Source organism: Podarcis bocagei (assembly GCF_964188305.1).
Source record: "Podarcis bocagei genome assembly, chromosome: 7".
Taxonomy (NCBI): domain Eukaryota; kingdom Metazoa; phylum Chordata; class Lepidosauria; order Squamata; family Lacertidae; genus Podarcis; species Podarcis bocagei.
The window spans coordinates 64362294-64380738 of NC_138132.1; the positions used below are offsets into that span (position 1 = coordinate 64362294).

The 18445-nt window shown below is 43.4% G+C and overlaps 3 protein-coding genes across 6 annotated transcripts in view; 2 read left to right on the forward strand and 1 right to left on the reverse strand.

The window, feature by feature from the left end:
- The window catches only part of ANKRD27 (ankyrin repeat domain 27), a 69856-nt gene extending 60659 nt beyond the window's left edge, over positions 1–9197 (reverse strand). The window contains exons 1-2 of the mRNA XM_081203958.1: positions 9064–9197; positions 7073–7156 (exon numbers count right to left, since the gene is read on the reverse strand). The gene's annotated coding sequence lies outside the window, so the exon portion shown is untranslated. The remainder of the gene's footprint in view (positions 1–7072; positions 7157–9063) is intronic.
- Positions 9099–15095, forward strand: NUDT19 (nudix hydrolase 19; the record flags this gene model as incomplete). Its single annotated transcript, XM_081203965.1, has 3 exons — positions 9099–9815; positions 11908–12115; positions 14093–15095. 3 exons carry the CDS (start codon positions 9099–9101, stop codon positions 14326–14328), a joined length of 1161 nt encoding a protein of 386 aa, XP_081060091.1. The 3' UTR covers positions 14329–15095.
- Positions 15096–17576: 2481 nt separating this feature from the next.
- Positions 17577–18445, forward strand: part of TDRD12 (tudor domain containing 12) — a 43399-nt gene continuing 42530 nt past the window's right edge. For 2 of the 4 annotated variants that reach the window (XM_081203968.1, XM_081203974.1), the window contains exon 1: positions 17760–18430. The gene's annotated coding sequence lies outside the window, so the exon portion shown is untranslated. Of the gene's footprint in view, positions 17687–17759; positions 18431–18445 lie in introns of those variants that run through there. The other 2 variants (XM_081203973.1, XM_081203969.1) reach the window with 2 other exon arrangements.

Genomic DNA, 18445 nt, shown 5'->3' on the forward strand with positions numbered 1-18445 from the left:
ATTTTTTCAAAAAAAGACAGATGCCCAAGCATAAGCTTATCAATCAAACTGAGTTACCCATACTGAATTGCCTACACACTCCAAATAACCCATTTCATTATTATACTGTGAAACACCACCACTGCATTAGAGAGTTGACATAAACTTCCATAGTTATTTTACTGAGTGGAATCTCTCCTGCAAAGAATTTATTATTGTCCACATATATGTGTGCAAGGCTGAAGTGCAAAACACTGTTTAAATATTATAAAATCAGCTGCTTCCATCTCACGACAAGCACAAACTTTTTCATCTTTATATATAATATAATGCAATGGAAATTTGCTTACAGATGACTTTGTGAATTCCATTTTATAGCAGTGGCACCTAAGCTAATTCTCAGAAATATAACCACATTCACTTGGAAGTTCTATTTTTTTAAAGTGTCACTACCTTTAAAGTAAATAAACTTAGATGGTGGGGGTGTCAGCTTTTGAATTACTCCAGCACACGGACTCTTAGAACACTGGTACCCTACATTCACCGGTACCCTACATTCACCCTAAGATTCACAGCAACCAAGAATTTTGGAGATCTATAGAGAGGACAGAAAGAGAAAAATTCAATTACAATTTATGGTGATGTGCTGAAGCCAAGGGGTCTGCATCTGGAAAAATCAAGCACTGAATGCTGATCTATGCTTGTTGAACTAAAGAACCTTAAAGGTTTCATCTGTTTTTCGCAGGTTAAAAATGACCAAACCAAAATCAGTTGGAAAGATCCGGTAATGAAAAAAGAAATATTAAATTAAAATTCAAAACAACAGAACCCGGAAGGCCATGTGTCACAGGATTGTTTCTATATATAAACAAAATCCAAGAGGTATTAAAGCTCCTAGCCTTCCGGCTAAAAATTAAGAGTGCAGAATAATAATTTGAATATAAATAAATGTTTGTGAAGCTCCTCATCAACATATTTACCCTTCACAGATTTTCATTATGTAAAAAGTCATTCAGGAAGACCAGTGGATTATAGTCCTCTAAATGCTTTCTCTCAATACGATTATGTTAGTCTTTTAATGCAGGCTGAGGTCTGAGTGGAATAGTAGGGCTACACGTGAGCAGTCAGCTGCAGTCTACAGTACAACTGGGATTACTGAAGAATGACCGCTTTCTAAATCTTTTGTGAAATTGTGCATGTGCCAAGTATCTGAATAACATTACAGCGAGGAATGAGAAGTCAGTCTATATGAAAGTATATTGCACAGATGAGATGACAAAACTTCATGTTATAATTCCACCAGGCATATTTTGCACAGCTAAGCACTGCATACAGACCAGGAATCTTGGTTTAAAACAAACAATGGTAACTTAAATATGCCAGCTATGGTTTGATGCTGGCTCATTTTGAAACTAACCATTTTCTATTTTAATCTGGATGACAAGCCCAAACTTCAGTTAACTGAGTTTGTATACAATGCACAACTATGGCTAGTTCTAAAGTGAAGTAAGACTTCACTTTCGTTTACGTACAGAGAAGGGAGAAGGCTGTGTCTGAACTGGGCCTTACATTATTTTACTGCAGATTTGAAAGCAAAGCAGGTCTTTATGTAGACATTAATCTTTTTCTTACAAGTCATGTTGACAGAAGGATAATGAGAAATCAAATCAATCTCTATTTTCTTTATTTGGCAAAATCCATATCTGCTGCACGTAAACTCTGGGAAGCCTATAATTTTTTCATGAATATTTCAATGTTTAAAAGTAGCTATTAAATCAGAGCCCATCATGTAACTTACTTATTTATTTCTTTTACAGTTGGCAAGGAAGATAACATTAATACAAAAACCTTAAGAATGCAATGTGAATTTAAGAAGATTTTAAAATAATTTCTTGACAGAAATCAAATTCAGAGAACAGTCCAGACTCTAAAAAAATGACTACTTGTAATTAGGGTGCAGATTAGACTTTAGAACAAAGACTAGGTATATAATAGTTTCTAAAGCTCCACTTCTAATGTACAGTGGTGCCCCGCAAGATGAATGCCTCACAAGACGAAAAACTCGCTAGACGAAAGGGTTTTTCGGTTTTGCGTTGCTTTGCTAGACGAATTTCCCTATGGGCTTACTTCGCAAGACGAAAACGTCTTGCACTTTTTTCTTAAAGCCGCTTGAAGAGGCGCAGTTGCGATGGACCGTGCTTCGCAAGACGAAAAACATCGCAAGACTAAAAGACTCGCGGAACGAATTCTTTTCGTCTTGCGAGGCACCACTGTACTCAGTTAAAGGGGGGGGAACAATTTCACTTAGCTACTTCATAGCAGTTAAATGTTCACTAGCACTTTTCTGGAAAAGATGGGAAATTAAATTACAGGAAATATAGTAACAGGTAAGTCCTTTGTATTAAGAATGGTTTTTATCCTTTAAGGACATTGAAAAAAACTTTACCTCAAAAATTAAAATATCTGCAAATATATAAGTCATTTATAATATTAGGTTATATCTAATGCTAGTTATACCAAGAATAGACCCAATTAATACACATGACTAATTTCAATGGGTCTACTCTGCATAATACCTAGCTGGGTACAGCCCATAGTCAGCTGGTTACCAAAAAAACAATTACATAACTTGGTAACCATTAAGAACTGGTACCTGAACTTGCTTGTTTTTCCCTTGTCAGGTCTATTGGACTACAGGCCTATGGATAAGGACCGTGTTATTTGTAATTTATATACAGCACCTAGAACATTTCAGGCATTCCATGAATGAAAGAAAAATAGCAATAATAATATTGCAATAAAGGAATACCAAATAATTCTCTACATTGTAGGTTGTATCCAATGTGGTGCTAAATTAAAGTCCCTTGGTACTGGAAGTACTGGTTCCACTGGCAACATGTTTTGTATTGTTTCACAACAAAATGCAGAAGCAGGTTGCTGGTAACTTTGCTGCACAACCCCATGAGTTGTGCAATGCATTTCCTCTACAACTGTTGCGAACTGGATTCTTCTGCTGTGTAACATTAACATTCCAAAAAAGTGAAAGGGCAAACAGAGAATGTTGGATACAGCCCCATATCTATCATATTTAAACAGGGCAATTTTATACTTGACTATTCACAAGTCAGCTCTACTGAGTTCACTGAACCTTACTAAAGAGTACAGTGGTACCTCGTGTTACATACGCTTCAGGTTACATACGCTTCGGGTTACAGACTCCACTAACCCAGAAATAGTACCTCGGGATAAGAACTTTGCTTCAGGATGAGAACAGAAATCATGTTCCGACGGCACGGCAGCAGCAGGAGGCCTCATTAGCTAAAGTGGTGCTTCAGGTTAAGAACAGTTTCAGGTTAAGAACGGACCTCCGGAACGAATTAAGTACTTAACCCGACGTACCACTGTACTACAGACAGGAAATGATGAGAATTATTAAGAAAAAAATAATGATAAACAGTTTGTATAGCATACAAGAGAAAGAGTGAGCAGATGTCCAGTCTTGCGTGTGTGTCTGATTATAGTTATGCTGGTGTTTTGTCCCAGTTTTCCCCCCAAACATAATCAGCCAGCTGGCTGACCTCTGCTACTCTGCCAAGCTAGCACCAGAATGAACTTGCAGCCAAGCAGTTTGGTAGGCCGCAAGAGCAGTTTACAGTTTTTCAGCATTCTTTTTTTATTTCTCAAGAGATTTCTATACCACCATCCCCCCCCCAAAAAAACACACAGTGATTTACGACAATAAGGTAATCTAAAAACACAAGAAACAGAAACATTAAAGCAATAATCCTAAATTACGCAATTAACCACATAATAAAAGCTTCCATCAGCTTCTAAAAGTCTGAAAAAATGTGAGTTTCTACATGGCATCTAAAAGAACATAAGGTTGGAGAAACACACATTTCAGTCAAGAGGTCATTCAACTGATGTAGAATCACCAGTGAAAGGGCCCTTCCATGGGCCTCCACACAAACACACTTCATTTAATGCAGGGACCACCAGGTGAGCCTTTTCTGCTGATCCTAATGCATAGGCAGGTTGATATGAGAGAAGGCATTATCTCAGATATTTAAGAACATGAATTAGTAAGCAATGAGAAGGGTTTCAGAGTTTACACTCTGTACAAACTGGCATGGTCCAACTCAACAGTAAAAAAAAGAAAAAAACGTTGGTCCATTAGCCCCCACTACTGACAAAACATCGCAAATGCATTCTCCATTTCTCTGAGCTACCTAGTTCCCATGGAAGGGAAGGGAAGTACTGTAATAAAGTGTGGAGGTGCAGTTTTGGTATTCTGCTTCCTGGCTTAATTGAAAGACAAATTAAAGGACACCAATCATGGAGAAGCTACTGACTGCATCTCCTAGGCCACTACTTTCAGGATAACAGAGATTCTAGGGAAGTGGAAAGATGATCTTTTGGATTTTGACACAGACTTGATTTCTCCTTGGCCATGGTGGTCACTGTGCGGTCATGATCTCACTCCTTCCTCATCTAAGATCACTCCCCCCAGTTGCTCTTTGCAACTGAGGATGTCACATCCACTGGCTGCAATCTCACTATCAGCCCCCTCTCCCAGACTGTCACAGTCCCATCCAAAGGCTGCAATTGCTTTAAAAAAACAACAACAAGGCCAGGACAGAGAATCCCAAATGCATTGTGTATTCTGGATCTTCTTAGATGCATCTGTTGGCCTGCAGCCAAAAGCACTTTATGCTGCACTTCTGTGCAGTTAGCCACACTTAAGACCATTGATTTCAATGAGCTTAGGGGGTGAGATCAGGGAGCAGTGTACAATAATTTCAACTGCTACATTGACTGGATCAGGGGCCAGCAAACTTTTTAAGCATGGGGCTGGTCCACTGTCCCTCAGACCTTTGGGGGGGGGGTAGACTAGATTTTGAAGAAGAAGAAAAAAGAACGAATTCCTATGCCCCACAAATAACCCAGAGATGCAATTTAAATAAAAGGACACATTCTACTTATGTAAAAAAAATGCTGATTCCTGGACTGTCTGCAGGCTGGATTTAGAAGGAGATTGGGCCGGATCCAGCCCCCGGGCCTTAGTTTGCCTACCCATAGATTGGGTGGTAAAATTTCAAAGCTCTTACAGTAGCATCAAAATGTAGATATGATATTAATAATGTATAAATATACAAACATATGTTTAGAATCATGGGGTGTGTGTGCACTTCAGGAAGCAGGCTGAGGCTCAATCACTACAGCTTGTCTTGGACAGCTTGTCTGTAGATTCCCAGGATTCCCTAGAACAATGGTGCCCAACTGGTGGGCCATGTACCCCAGAGGTCCGCATAACCCACCAGGGGGTCCATGGTACCATTCACATAACAAAAACCACTGAGATATAAAAAAAAATTCAGAAGTAGGGGGTGCATGGCTTGGCTTTTGAAAAACAGTACTTAGCATACGGATGTATACCCATGTAACTCCAAACAAGTGTTAAACCAAACCAAGGCTCATAAGTAAACAACAACCCATAGCTTAAGATTTTGGTTTGTTGGCAGTAAACAAATCATAGTAAAACTGATGGACATGGTTCACAGGTTCAATAAACCATGGTTTAGCAACATATGTGAACCAGGCTACTGAGTCACCTTCCCAGTGGACTATAGACAGCACTATAGAAAGGTCACTTGCCAAGGAAAGAAGCAGGTAAGTCAGCACTTTCCAAGAGTCATTATATGTGTGCATGCAGTGCTCTGATTACGTGACACATGCTGATCCCTCCTCTGCTGCATTGCAGTACTTGAGAAGAGAGTAAACACGAGTCAGGAGGAGCAGTGAACAAGCGGCAGAAAGCTACTGGAAGACAGTGTAGCATGTGCCATGTGGTATGCCTTGCATAAGTTAGCCTGCTGCCATCAGGTGTGGTAGCAGAGGATGCTGTCCCATCACTAGTACTGAAGTAAGCTTCTGTACATGGGATGCGGGTGGAGCATCCTCTTGTCTTTTGCCTCAGGAACCAAAAAATATTGGGTCAGTTCTGCAAAGCTACCATTTACTCATCACTGTGGATGTGCAGACCTTACCCCTTGGTAGTTGTACATTATAGACCCAAACACCTTATTCCATCTCTACTGATTCACATTCTGAAAGGAATATTTCTTTCTTATTTATTTATTTATTTATTTATTATTGGAATAAAATGTTTAGATATTATATATCCCTCATGTGTGTATACATCTCAGACAGAAAATGTGTGTTTTATTCTATCAACAAGACTCCATTTGAAACAAGGTTTGTCAGAAGTGAGTCCCACAATGCTTTGTAAAACAATATACAATAAATCATTGGCTGCAAAAGTACCGAGTGGGATTTTTCAGACAAGTGAAAATGAATCTGAGTTTCTACAGGGTGCGTTTCAGTTTAATGCTGGAGACCACCCCTCCATCATACACCACAATTTGAAAATAAGGAGAATATTTGAGCTGCCTATTATTTTTAGCCCACCCTTTCACCAAGGATGTAAAGTCAATCTCTTGTGGCTGTAGTCTAGCTAACAAAAAGTGATTGGCTTAGGGTTACCTAATGAACTTCATGATTCAGCAGGTATTTGAACCAAGATATCCCAGGTAATTATATATATTTATATATACTTTTAAAGAAATTTACCTTTCCCCTAAAGTTCTTAAGACAGTTGCATACACGCCACCACTGTATCCTTACACCCACCCTGTGAGGTAAGTTATACTGATTGTGGGCAAATGAATACAGATTAGATCCCAAGTCCCTTCAATTGAAATGCAGGCTGCAATCTCAAACACACAGAGAGTGTAAACCCCAATTTACTTCTGACTCTGACCTTGGCTGCTTCCTTTTCGCTAATGCATTTTACAATGGTTAACTGACACCTGTTTTTAACTCTCTGTGGGTTTTATTGTGCGGTTTTAAATTTTATTGCTGTAAGCAGCTTTGATATATTTTTAATGACGTAGTGGTGTATAAATATTTTTTAGAAATAAATAATTAAAAATGGGCGGCAGCGGTGTATCTTTTACACTCATTTGTTTTCTTTGTCCCTGCCTGTCATTGTGAACCTTGTGTACATTTGCTTTCACTTATCCCTTATACTCACCCTGCTCACGCCATCTCTCTTTTTTCCGCTTTCTCCTTCCTTTGTTGTTCTTGGACTTCAACCTTCCTTAATGTGGCCTCATACCTGTTGAGCGAAATATTTGTTTATTTATTATTTTTTTATATACGGCTCTTCATCCGAGGATCACAGGGCGGTTTACTGCATAAAAACACAAAATGTGGGACATAATAATTATAATGAAAATACCACACACCAACATATTTAGAAGGCCGAAGATCGTTCAACAGTCGAGGGCTGTTAAAATAACAATACTAATAATTTAAACAATACTGGAGAGTGAAGTCAAATGGGCCTTAGAAAGCACTGCAAATAACAAGGCCAGTGGAAGTGATGGTATTCCAGCTGAACTGTTTAAAATTTTAAAAGATGATGCTGTTAAGGTGCTACACTCAATATGCCAGCAAGTTTGGAAAACTCAGCAGTGGCCAGAGGATTGGAGAAGATCAGTCTACATCCCAATCCCAAAGAAAGGCAGTGCCAAAGAATGCTCCAACTACCGCACAATTTCACTCATTTCACATGCTAGCAAGGTTATGCTTAAAATTCTACAAGGAAGGCTCAAGCAGTATGTGGACCGAGAACTCCCAGAAGTGCAAGCTGGATTTAGAAGAGGCAGAGGAACCAGAGACCAAATTGCAAACATGCGCTGGATTATGGAGAAAGCTAGAGAGTTCCAGAAAGACATCTACTTCTGCTTCATTGACTATGCAAAAGCCTTTGACTGTGTTGACCACAGCAAACTATGGCAAGTTCTTAAAGAAATGGGAGTGCCTGATCACCTCATCTGTCTCCTGCGAAATCTCTATGTGGGACAAGAAGCTACAGTTAGAACTGGATATGGAACAACTGGTTGGTTCCAAATTGGGAAAGGAGTACGGCAAGGCTGTATATTGTCTCCCTGCTTATTTAACTTATATGCAGAATTCATCATGCGAAAGGCTGGGCTGGATGAATCCCAAGCCGGAATTAAGATTGCCGGAAGAAATATCAACAACCTCAGATATGCAGATGACACAACCTTGATGGCAGAAAGTGAAGAGGAATTAAAGAACCTTTTAATGAGGGTGAAAGAGGAGAGCGCAAAATATGGTCTGAAGCTCAACATCAAAAAAACGAAGATCATGGCCACTGGGCCCATCACCTCCTGGCAAATAGATGGGGAAGAAATGGAGGCAGTGAGAGATTTTACTTTCTTGGGCTCCATGATCAGTGCAGATGGTGACAGCAGTCACGAAATTAAAAGACGCCTGCTCCTTGGGAGAAAGGCGATGGCAAACCTAGACAGCATCTTAAAAAGCAGAGACATCACCTTGCCAACAAAGGTCCGTATAGTTAAAGCCATGGTTTTCCCAGTAGTGATGTATGGAAGTGAGAGCTGGACCATAGAGAAGGCTGATCGCCGAAGAATTGATGCTTTTGAATTATGGTGCTGGAGGAGACTCTTGAGAGTCCCATGGACTGCAAGAAGATCAAACCTCTCCATTCTGAAGGAAATCAGCCCTGAGCGCTCACTGGAAGGACAGATCGTGAAGCTGAGGCTCCAATACTTTGGCCACCTCATGAGAAGAGAAGACTCCCTGGAAAAGACCCTGATGTTGGGAAAGATGGAGGGCACAAGGAGAAGGGGACGACAGAGAATGAGATGGTTGGATGGTGTTCTTGAAGCTACTAGCATGAGTTTGATCAAACTGCGGGAGGCAGTGGAGGACAGAAGTGCCTGGCGTGCTCTGGTCCATGGGGTCACGAAGAGTCGGACACGACTAAACGACTAAACAACAACAAACAATACTAATAATCGTTTCAAAAGCGAGACGCTGCTGTCGGGGGGCGGAGTTCCCTTTCCGAACACCGGCCTGGCAGCCCTGAGGAGACACCGCGCCTCAAAAGGCGAGGCCGCTGGGTGGCGGCGGCGGCAACAGGCCCGCCCTGAGGAGGCGGGAGAGGCGGAAACGTGAGGGCACCAGACTCACCCTTGCCACCGGCCCCGGAGGCCGAGGCGCGCAACATGAGCTGGCGGTTGCGGCACTGGCGGGAGGCGGCGACGCTGCTGCTGGCGGCAGGCGGGCCGGGCGCGTCTCCCCCTCGGCCCGCGGCAGCGGGCGCCTTCGACTACGAGCTGCTCCTGCTGCGGCGGAGCCCGCGGAGCGCCTTCCTCCCCAGCGCCCACGTCTTCCCGGGCGGCGTGGCGGACGCGGCCGACTTCTCGTCCGACTGGCTGCAGCTGCTGCCGGGCGGGCCGCGCTGCGGGCTGGGCTCGGTGCGGGGCGAGTGCCCGAGGGCGCCGCTCTTCGCCGCCGAGCGCCCGGAGCTGGGCTCGCCGCTGCCGGGAGACGTGGCCTTCCGCCTCTGCGCCATCCGCGAGGCCTTCGAGGAAGCCGGAGTCCTCTTGGTGCTGCCCGGCCCGGTCGCTGATGCCGCCGCCGCCACGGCCGCCACCACGGGCCCGGCCCGCCTGCTGCCAGCCGAGCGCCTCCCGCCGTCCTCGGAGCTGGCTGAGTGGCGGCTGCGGGTGCAGCGGCAACCCGGCAGCTTCTTGCAGCTGTGCCGCCACCTGAGCTGCGTGCCCAACATCTGGGCGCTGCGCGAGTGGAGCAACTGGCTGACCCCCGTGGGCCGCGCGGGGCGAGGCGGCCGCCGCTACGACACCGCCTTCTACCTCTGCTGCCTCGGGCAGGCGCCGCCGGTCGCCTCGCACGACGACGGGGAGGTGACGGCCTGCCAGGTGAGCGGGACGGGGACGAAGCCGGGGCCGCGGGAGAAAAGGCGCGCTCTCCTCACATGCTCGTTTTAGACATGAGGCGATTTTGGTCGTCGTTATTATTGTTGTTATTATTATTATTACTATTACTATTACTACTGCTACTGCTACTACTGTACTACCAATGCTATTTTTCTAGAAAAAGAGGTGCTAGAACTCACCACGGACGCCTTCCTTTGTTCTCTTATAATGGCGAAGGCGCCCACCTGAGAGGTGCCAGAACTGAGTTCTGTGGCTGGGGGGAAAGCCCCGACTACCACTATTGTTGTTATTTATTATTATTGGGGTAGGGGGCAAGGCTCGCCATCTTCACATGCTCAATTCAGGCATGAGAAGTTTTATCATTTTTATTACTACTATTATTGTTATATTATTATTAGCCCAGTGAGGAGAAAAGGTGTGCTGTCCTCACATGCTTGCTTCTGACACCAGGCTGCTATTATTATTATTATTATTATGGAGGAGGGGGGTGTATGCTGTCCATTTGCTTCCAACATGAGGTGATTTTTTATTTTTATTTTTATTTTTATTATTAGTGTGGGGAAGCACGCTGTCTTCAGGCTGGAGGCTTTGCATCTACACGAGGGAAACATTTACTTATTTACGTATTAGATTTATTATGTTGCTCCACCACGGATGTCCAGACGCTGAACAGGATTCCCTCTTTATCCCCAGTGCCCATTTTATCCTCACAACAACCCTGTGAGGTCTGCTAGGCTAGGAGATGGTTACTAACCAGGGGCCACTAGCCAGGAGAGTGCCACTAAATTGAATGCCAGTTGCTGGAAGCCACAGGAGCGGAGAGTGCTCTTGTGCTCAGGCCCTGCTTTGGGGCTTCCCAATAGGGGCAGCTCCCCAGCCGCTGTGAGAACAGGAGGCTGGGCTCTGGATGGGCCCCCTTTGGCCCGATCCAGCAGAGCTCCTCTAACATTAGGCAGATTAGGCTAAGGGATGCTTACTAGTCAGTGGCCACTAGCCAAGAGGGTGGCAGTTTGCCTCTGGATATCAGGTGTCAGGAAGTAAAGGGCTGTTGTGGTCATGTGTTGCTTCTTGTGGCTTTTTCATTGCATTCTGGTTGGCCTCTGCAGGGACAGAATCTTGGGGTCAGATAAGCCTCTGGCCTGATCCAGCAAAACTCTTTTTCTTGGGACTAGCCCAAGATCACTCAGCAAGCTTCATAGCTGGTGGGAAGCTTGAACCCAGATCTTCCCAATCCTGCTCTCTAAATAGCACCCTGCTGGCTCCCTGGCATCAGCATTCCCTTCTCTCGCCTCACATAAAATAGACATTCTCTTCCTTAGACTGCAAGTCTCAGCGTGCTTACCAGAATTCAAGGCCTGCATAGCACAATGGGATTTATGCTCGGTCAAACGGTGATGAACATGTTCACAGTCTGAGCCCAGAGACTGGCAACAAGTTATGGACAATGACCTTGGCCACACATTGCTTGAAACTAGACCCTTCTGGTGTGTCCCGTGTAGGACTGGCAGGATGCCAGGTTCAAGTCCTTGCTCAGCCCTGAAGCTCACTAGGTAACCTTGGACCAATCCTTGCAGGTTTGGGCCAAATAGCAACTAGAGAAGGAATACTTTGTAGCAAGAAACTATCAAGGAGCCTTGATCTGGATCAGGAGAACGTTTCAAATTTGGTCTACCGGGTCTTTATTTCTTTGTAATAGAAGCAACCGGTTTTAAGCATTTTTTAAAGAAGCACAAAAAATATGTTGTTTGGCTTTTGGCCTGACCAACCTCATAAGATTGTTGTGAGGGTAGTAATAGGGTGTGGAGACTGCTGCCTTGAGTTTTTTGGGAGAAAGATGAGATCAAGCTGGATAATCCATAGTGTAGCCTTTTGTAAAAACTCTGCGCCTAAATATCTTCTGACCTCTCCTTTGCTTTCCCATAGACCTGAAGGCACAGACATCACATTTATCTGAGCATTTAAAGTTGTTGCAAAATTATATTTTAGTGCAGAAACGATTCAGGTGATTCAGAATATTCCTTTCAATGGGAATTCACAAACTATGGAGATCAGCTTATTCTTCATTCTTTTTCAGTGGTCAACGCCCTCAGAAGCTGTTGAACTCTTTAAGTCCCAAGACATCTCAATAGCACCACCTCAATTTTATGAATTCTGCAGACTCTGCAATTTCACATCACTTCATGATCTGCATAGGTTTGCCTCTGAACGAGCCTTAGAAGGATGTGAGCGTTGGATGCCTGTTCTGATGATTGCTTCAGATGGCCATATGCAGATTTTACCAGGTAGATCAACATGGCATTTGGATTAGTTATTTTAACAATGATAAGTTTATTTTCATTCTTTGGGAAAAACAAGTACTTTCAAATTCCAGTGCATATTATTAGGATGGTGTTTTGAAGAAGAATTGATTTATTTACAATTTCCCAATAAGGGAGGTCTATTCTGAATTGTCTGGTATTAGCCACTAGTGTAATCTGTGGATCTTGTCTATTATTAGGCTTAATGCTTGCTTCTTGAATGATGTTATAAATATTTCTATGCAATTCTATGCATCTTTTCTCATACGTTAGTCCTACTATATTCAGTAGGGTTTACTCCCAAATAAGTGTCCATAGGGTTGCAGCCTTACTGTGCAATCCTTTGCATGTCATTTAAGAAGTAACCCTAACTAAGTACAGTAGGGCTTCTTAATAAATGACTTTAGGATTCCAGCAGTAATTAGTTATCTGCCACAATTGTGAAACTAGTGTGGCTCCTTTCATTTAGTATCATCAGTGTACTGACCTTGACCTCTGTGTGAGGTCTGCTACTGACATAGGCATTCATTTTCTTTTTATATTTTGCCTTTTAAAAAGCAAGAAAACTCAGTTACAGGTTTAGCTACAACTTTTCATTACTCAGCAAAGCAGGCAAAAAAGAAAAGGGGGGGATTCAACCTTGAACCCTGCTTCTTCCCAGAGCTATAATAGTTGAGCTCCAGATTTTTAATATTTATATCTGGCCTGTCTTCCATGGTGGAACTCATGGCAATGTAGACAGAGTTCCCAGGCAGTCTTCTATCTACACCAGAGGTCGGCAACCTAAGGCCCATGGGCCAGTTCCGGCCCATGAGCTTCCTGGAACTGGCCCACGGCCGTTACGTAGATTGGCATGGGGATTCCGTGCTATTTTCTCACGGTGCCATTTTTTTTCTCGCTGCGGGGACCGACTTCCGAGTCGGGAGAGTGCCAGAAATAGTGTGTGTGCATGCACACAGGTGCTCCTCCATCCCGGAAGTGCGGCAGAAATAGCTTGAGCACACACGCAGGTGTGCACGCTCCAGCTCACCGAGAAGTCTAGCAGGGAGTGGACCGGACCGGCCTCAAAAAATGTTGCCGACCCCTGATCTAGGCACTAATCAGATCCAGAGGTGCTTAGCTTCAGTAAAGTGGATGCCTCATGTGTATTTAGATCATGCCAACAAGATAAGCAGGTAAACAAAAAGACTGGATGAGGTAGAGTATCAGGAAAACCCAGAACTGCCTCTTTGCTTTACTGGGGAATATAAATGTATATTATTCCTCTCCAGTTTATAGCTGGCAAACCCAAAAACAAATAACCTTGTCAGTTTTCTGTTTTTGGTTCAGCAGTGTTGTGACCATGCATGTAACCCTGTGTTCTGCAGATACTCTATCAAAGTTCCTTTTTCATATACCGGTACTTCTTAGTCATGCAGAACTGTGCAACTGCTCTATTCTAACTGCAATTCAGGCAAACCAGGATTTTGGTTTATTTGAACTAACTGTACTTAGAATAAACATAATTTCCCATTTTGGGACATAATAGGAAAATGTTTTCTTCAAAACCATGGCCAGAAGCACTAAATTTCTTTTCTTCATCCATAGAGAGGATAGAATAGCCCAAGGCTACTTATCCTTGTAATTGTAACTCTCAGTATAGTATTATGTCTGAACTGAGCATATTTGTATGTGCAGGCTAGGCCTTAAAGCTCTTGTTTCCCTATAAATTCATTGTTCATAATATATTCCTTGGCACAGATAGAACAAGACCCACTTTATTAGTTCATTGGAATACTTGATTACTTGCATTCTTGTATGCCAAGAGAACCTTTATGAAAAATACTGTCACAAAACCAGTTTTGAATCTTATCAAGCCATCCAACAGCAAAATAGCTTAAAATCTCTAGAAGTACCTAAAATGAAGTTCACTGAAATACTGAATATTACATACAAATTTAAGTTATACATTATATTTTTTAGGTGATGAGCTATATCCAGAAGATCCCGATTTTACAGGAGAAAGAAAACCAATGTTGATGACAGATAAAAAGATTGAAGATCTGATGAAAGGCGCCAGTAGACTTCACCGGATAGTGACACAAGACCATAATCATGTTAATATCTATGTGAATATTCAGCCCAAATATAAACACATCAATCCAATAACAATGGACTTTAAAAGGGGGAAAAATGCAGATTGCAATAGTAAATTATAATTCTTTAAAAATAGTTTACATATTTTTATATCTACCAACGCAATGGCAGTTCCTGAATAAGCTGCCCTGGGTTTGTCACATCTTGCTAAGCAACATGTATTTCAAACGTAGCTGGAATTAATACATTCTTGTGCCACTTTATCTACATCAAGCCTTGTGTGAATGATTTAGGCTTTCGTTTGTGTACCACAGTAATTATTTCCCTGGCTAAAATTTTGTGCAAATGTGCCAATTCTGGGGTGGACATCTGTCTGCTAAGAACTTGACCTTAATCTACACATTTATGGATTTAAGGCACTGAAGAGGCAGTGGAGCAATAGTTACCCATGGCTACCAAAGACCATTTGTAAGTATTGGGATAAACTGGTCCTTTATCAATATAATTCAGTATCTTGAACTATTCTGCTTTTCTCATTAAAATGTGGAGACACTATGGATGTTTACTCAAAAGTGATGCTCCCTAATTAGCTGGGATTCAAAATGGCAGTTTAGGATTGCAGCTTTACATGAGCATAAGTTCTGTAAATTCAATCAATAATGATTATTTTTTAAATATTCAGAAGCTCTGCTTTTGGAAGGCACTTTTCTAGACACACTAAGTTGCTAGTGCTGTCTAACAGCAATATAATTAATTCCATTATATGGTTGGGTTTTCAGTTTTTATATTTCAGAATGTCAACTGATGTGCATTTAAATTAGCATTTAAAACGCCAAATTGTAATTTATTTTTAGAATTTGTTTTAAAAATAAATATTTATTTTTAGCAACATTGCTTTGACTGTTTTCATCATTGCTAAGATATACTGAGCCATTACACATCTTGTTTTCTTTAAAATTAAGAAGAGGCCCTATTAATAGGTTGTGTGTGTCAGGAGCTTTCTTATTTTCAGAAACATAAAGTTGAAAGTTGAAATTAAAGCCCTCCTATTACATTTCACGTGTGTCCAAACTGGAGCTTTTGAGCTGTGTCTGGCTCCTAACTAGTTTGAGGAATGAATAGAAAACTACTGAAAAAGTGTTCTCCATGTGTGCTGGTTACAAGGGGACTTGGGTTTCCTCCATCCCATCTTCCAGCTGGAATTAAGAAACTGAGACTTGATGTAACGTAAGGGGAGGAAGTAACACAGACCAAAAGAAATGTCTGTCTCTTTAGTTTTACGTTTTGGGTGTTGGAATAGCTAAGCAAAAGATAACAAACTGCAACCAAAGCAGTTTTACACAAATTGCCTTGCTTTGTCTCTGTTGTACAAAAGGTTTTAGAATGTGCACAGATTTATTGAACCATCTATATTTAATGTTCCAACGCATCACTGTGTATATAGTTTTGTTTTTAGAGAAACTATTTACCAATCACACATAAATATTAATTAGGCTTAACTGAACCCTCTGACTATGCAGTATCTCTTAGAATGCTATTATATTAGCCGTATTTCAGGTTTGGTTTAAATATTTCACATCTGTTGTCAAGACCAGTTATCACAAATAATATCAGTCTGTCCAGCCAGCTCTTGCTCTCAGAATGTCTTCTAAAAAAACCCCCAAACTCTCAGATCTCTATACAGCTGACTCACGACATGCATGGGAGTTACATTCCAGAAATAGTACATAAAGTCATATTTGTGTATAGTCAGATCCAGGGGCGTAGCCAGGATTTTTGTTGGGGGGGGGGGCAGAACTTCAGATTTGTATTGATTTTGATTAAGGAGGGCAGTTTCCCCCCTGCTGCCCTTGGCTACACCCATGGTTAGATCAACTCCTTGTAACTTAGGACTTGCCCCCCAAGAAAGGCAGAGAGCTGCTCTGTGTGGGGACAGGGGTCTCCAAACATCTCGACACCGTTAGCAAACTACATCTCCCCCCCCAAAAAAAAACTTTTTTTGTGGGGAGTCACGTGCTTTAGATGTGCACTAAGTGCACCTTAAATGTATGATTGAAGAGGATCTGCATTATTTGGTGGCAGTGCAAGTTGTTCCCTCGCTTATACAGTACCTCTCTTAACAGGCTCTAAGTGAGGAGGCAAGAGGGAGGCAAAACCTTAAAGCATATTTTGTTTCTCCACCGTGCAGCCTGGAGCTTGTGCAGGCAGATGCTGGAGAACAGTGGCGTAGCGTGGGTTGTCAGCACCCGGGGCAAGGCAAGTAATTTGCGCCCCCTAACCCGTGGATTTTAGCACCCGAGTGAGCGCCCCCCCCATGTTGCACCCGGTGCGGCCGGCACCCTTGGCACCCCCCACGCTACGCCACTGTTCCAACGTTCAGCTTCACTGGATGCCCGCGAGTTATATTGTACAGAGAGAGGGATAAAAACTTTCCTCTCTGTCCACTCTCTCCTTGCCATGCCTTAGTTTTGCAGGCTTCTCTCCTGTCGCCTCTTGCTTGCCTTTTCTCTAAACTAAAAACAAACCCAATGCTGCCGCCTTTCCTCAGGGCACCGGCTCCATCCCCTTGCTTAGATTCCCTCTACCAAAGCTGAAAGCAGCCTGAAGTTCCTCCTGATCGTGAATGGGAAACAGCTGGCGAAGCCGGCGGCCTGCCAGGGAAGGGATCTCTTCCTAACCTGCTCCATGGAGCCCGTTCCTTGCAAGCGCTCCATGTCCCTCGGATGGCGAGCGCCTTTGGAAACGCGGAGCAGGCGCTTGCCGGCGAGCAGCCCCCCCCCTTCCCAAGCTAATCCTTTTAAAACCGAAAGCCCCTTAACCCGCTGGCGAGAGGCTTAGCCGGGCCTCGCCCGCCCACCGGCTTCCTCTCGGAGGTTTTTGGGGAGCGCAGGGCGCGGCGAGGCCCGGCGGCACGTCGGGGTGCGGAGGCTGCCCGTGCCGGCCAGGCGTCGGTGGCGGCGACGGCGCTGCTGCAGCGGCTGCTGCTCCTGCGAGCAACGAGTGGAGCGCAGCCGCAGCGGCGGCGGGGTGCGCGCGCGCTAGGGCGCAAGGCTGGCGGTGGCTGCAGGGAGCCCGGCGGAGGAAGGAACTTGTCCCTTCCCTCTGGACTCGCGCCCCCCCAGATGTTGCGCCCGGTGCGGCCGGCACCCTTGGCACCCCCCACGCTACGCCACTGCTGGAGAATAACTCAAAGAAGATGGCCACATTAGTACAGTACCATACATACATTTAAAACACTTTGACCAGCCATTATTTCCTGCAAAGAATTCTGGGAAGTGTACCTGATAAGGCTGCAGAGTATTGTTAGCAGGGATGGCTGATTCCATCCTTATGATGAAGGAGTTGCTTGTTACCAAACAACTCCTTCATTATAAGAGGGATGGAATCCCTTTTAAATACAGTGGTACCTCGGGATGCGAACGGGATCCATTCCGGAGCCCCGTTCGCATCCTGAACAGAACGTAAGATGCGACTGCGCAGGTAGTGTGTGCATGTGGATGTCTGTATATAAATAGACATACACACACATTCATTTTTCCCTCGAATTACAGTCTTAACAGTTTTTTTAAAAAAACAAACAAACCACCAATTGGACAAAAATGATGTGTTCATGTACACACAGACATACACACACACCCTTTCTCCGCTTGATTAGTTTGTTTTAAAAATGTTAATTGTTGAGATGGAAAGAAGATAAAGCCCCTACCAGAGAAGAATGGCAGATTAAGTTGATGGATTATGCCAAATTGGCAAAAATGACAGAAGAATCAAAAATGAGGAAGACCAAAAATTTTCATAAGGAATGAGGAAAATTTATAATTTATCTTAAAAATCATTGTAAACAGTTAAAACTGTTAGCAGGACTGGAATAGCACTTGCAGTTTAATGGTAAATTTTGGACATAATGGAGATGTATTTTATGTTGGATGTTGGATATGTGATTGTAAAACTCTGACCTGAAAACCAAATAAACATTTTTTTTAATGTTAAATGTTCACACAAAAAATTAAGAGTTTGGGGTTTGGGGTTTTTTTTAAAACCGCGACAAAAACAAAACCGGCCACCCGCCGCTAACACGTGCTCCGCCGCTGAGAAGCTGGGAGCGGTACTGAGCATGCGCGCGCGCGGCGGTTAAACAGCCGCCTCAGTTCTGGAGCACGCGGAAAGGAAAACGTAAGTTAACCGCCGCGGGGAGGAGACGGAGTAGGGGCGGGGTGAGACGAGGTGAGTTGAGGAGCG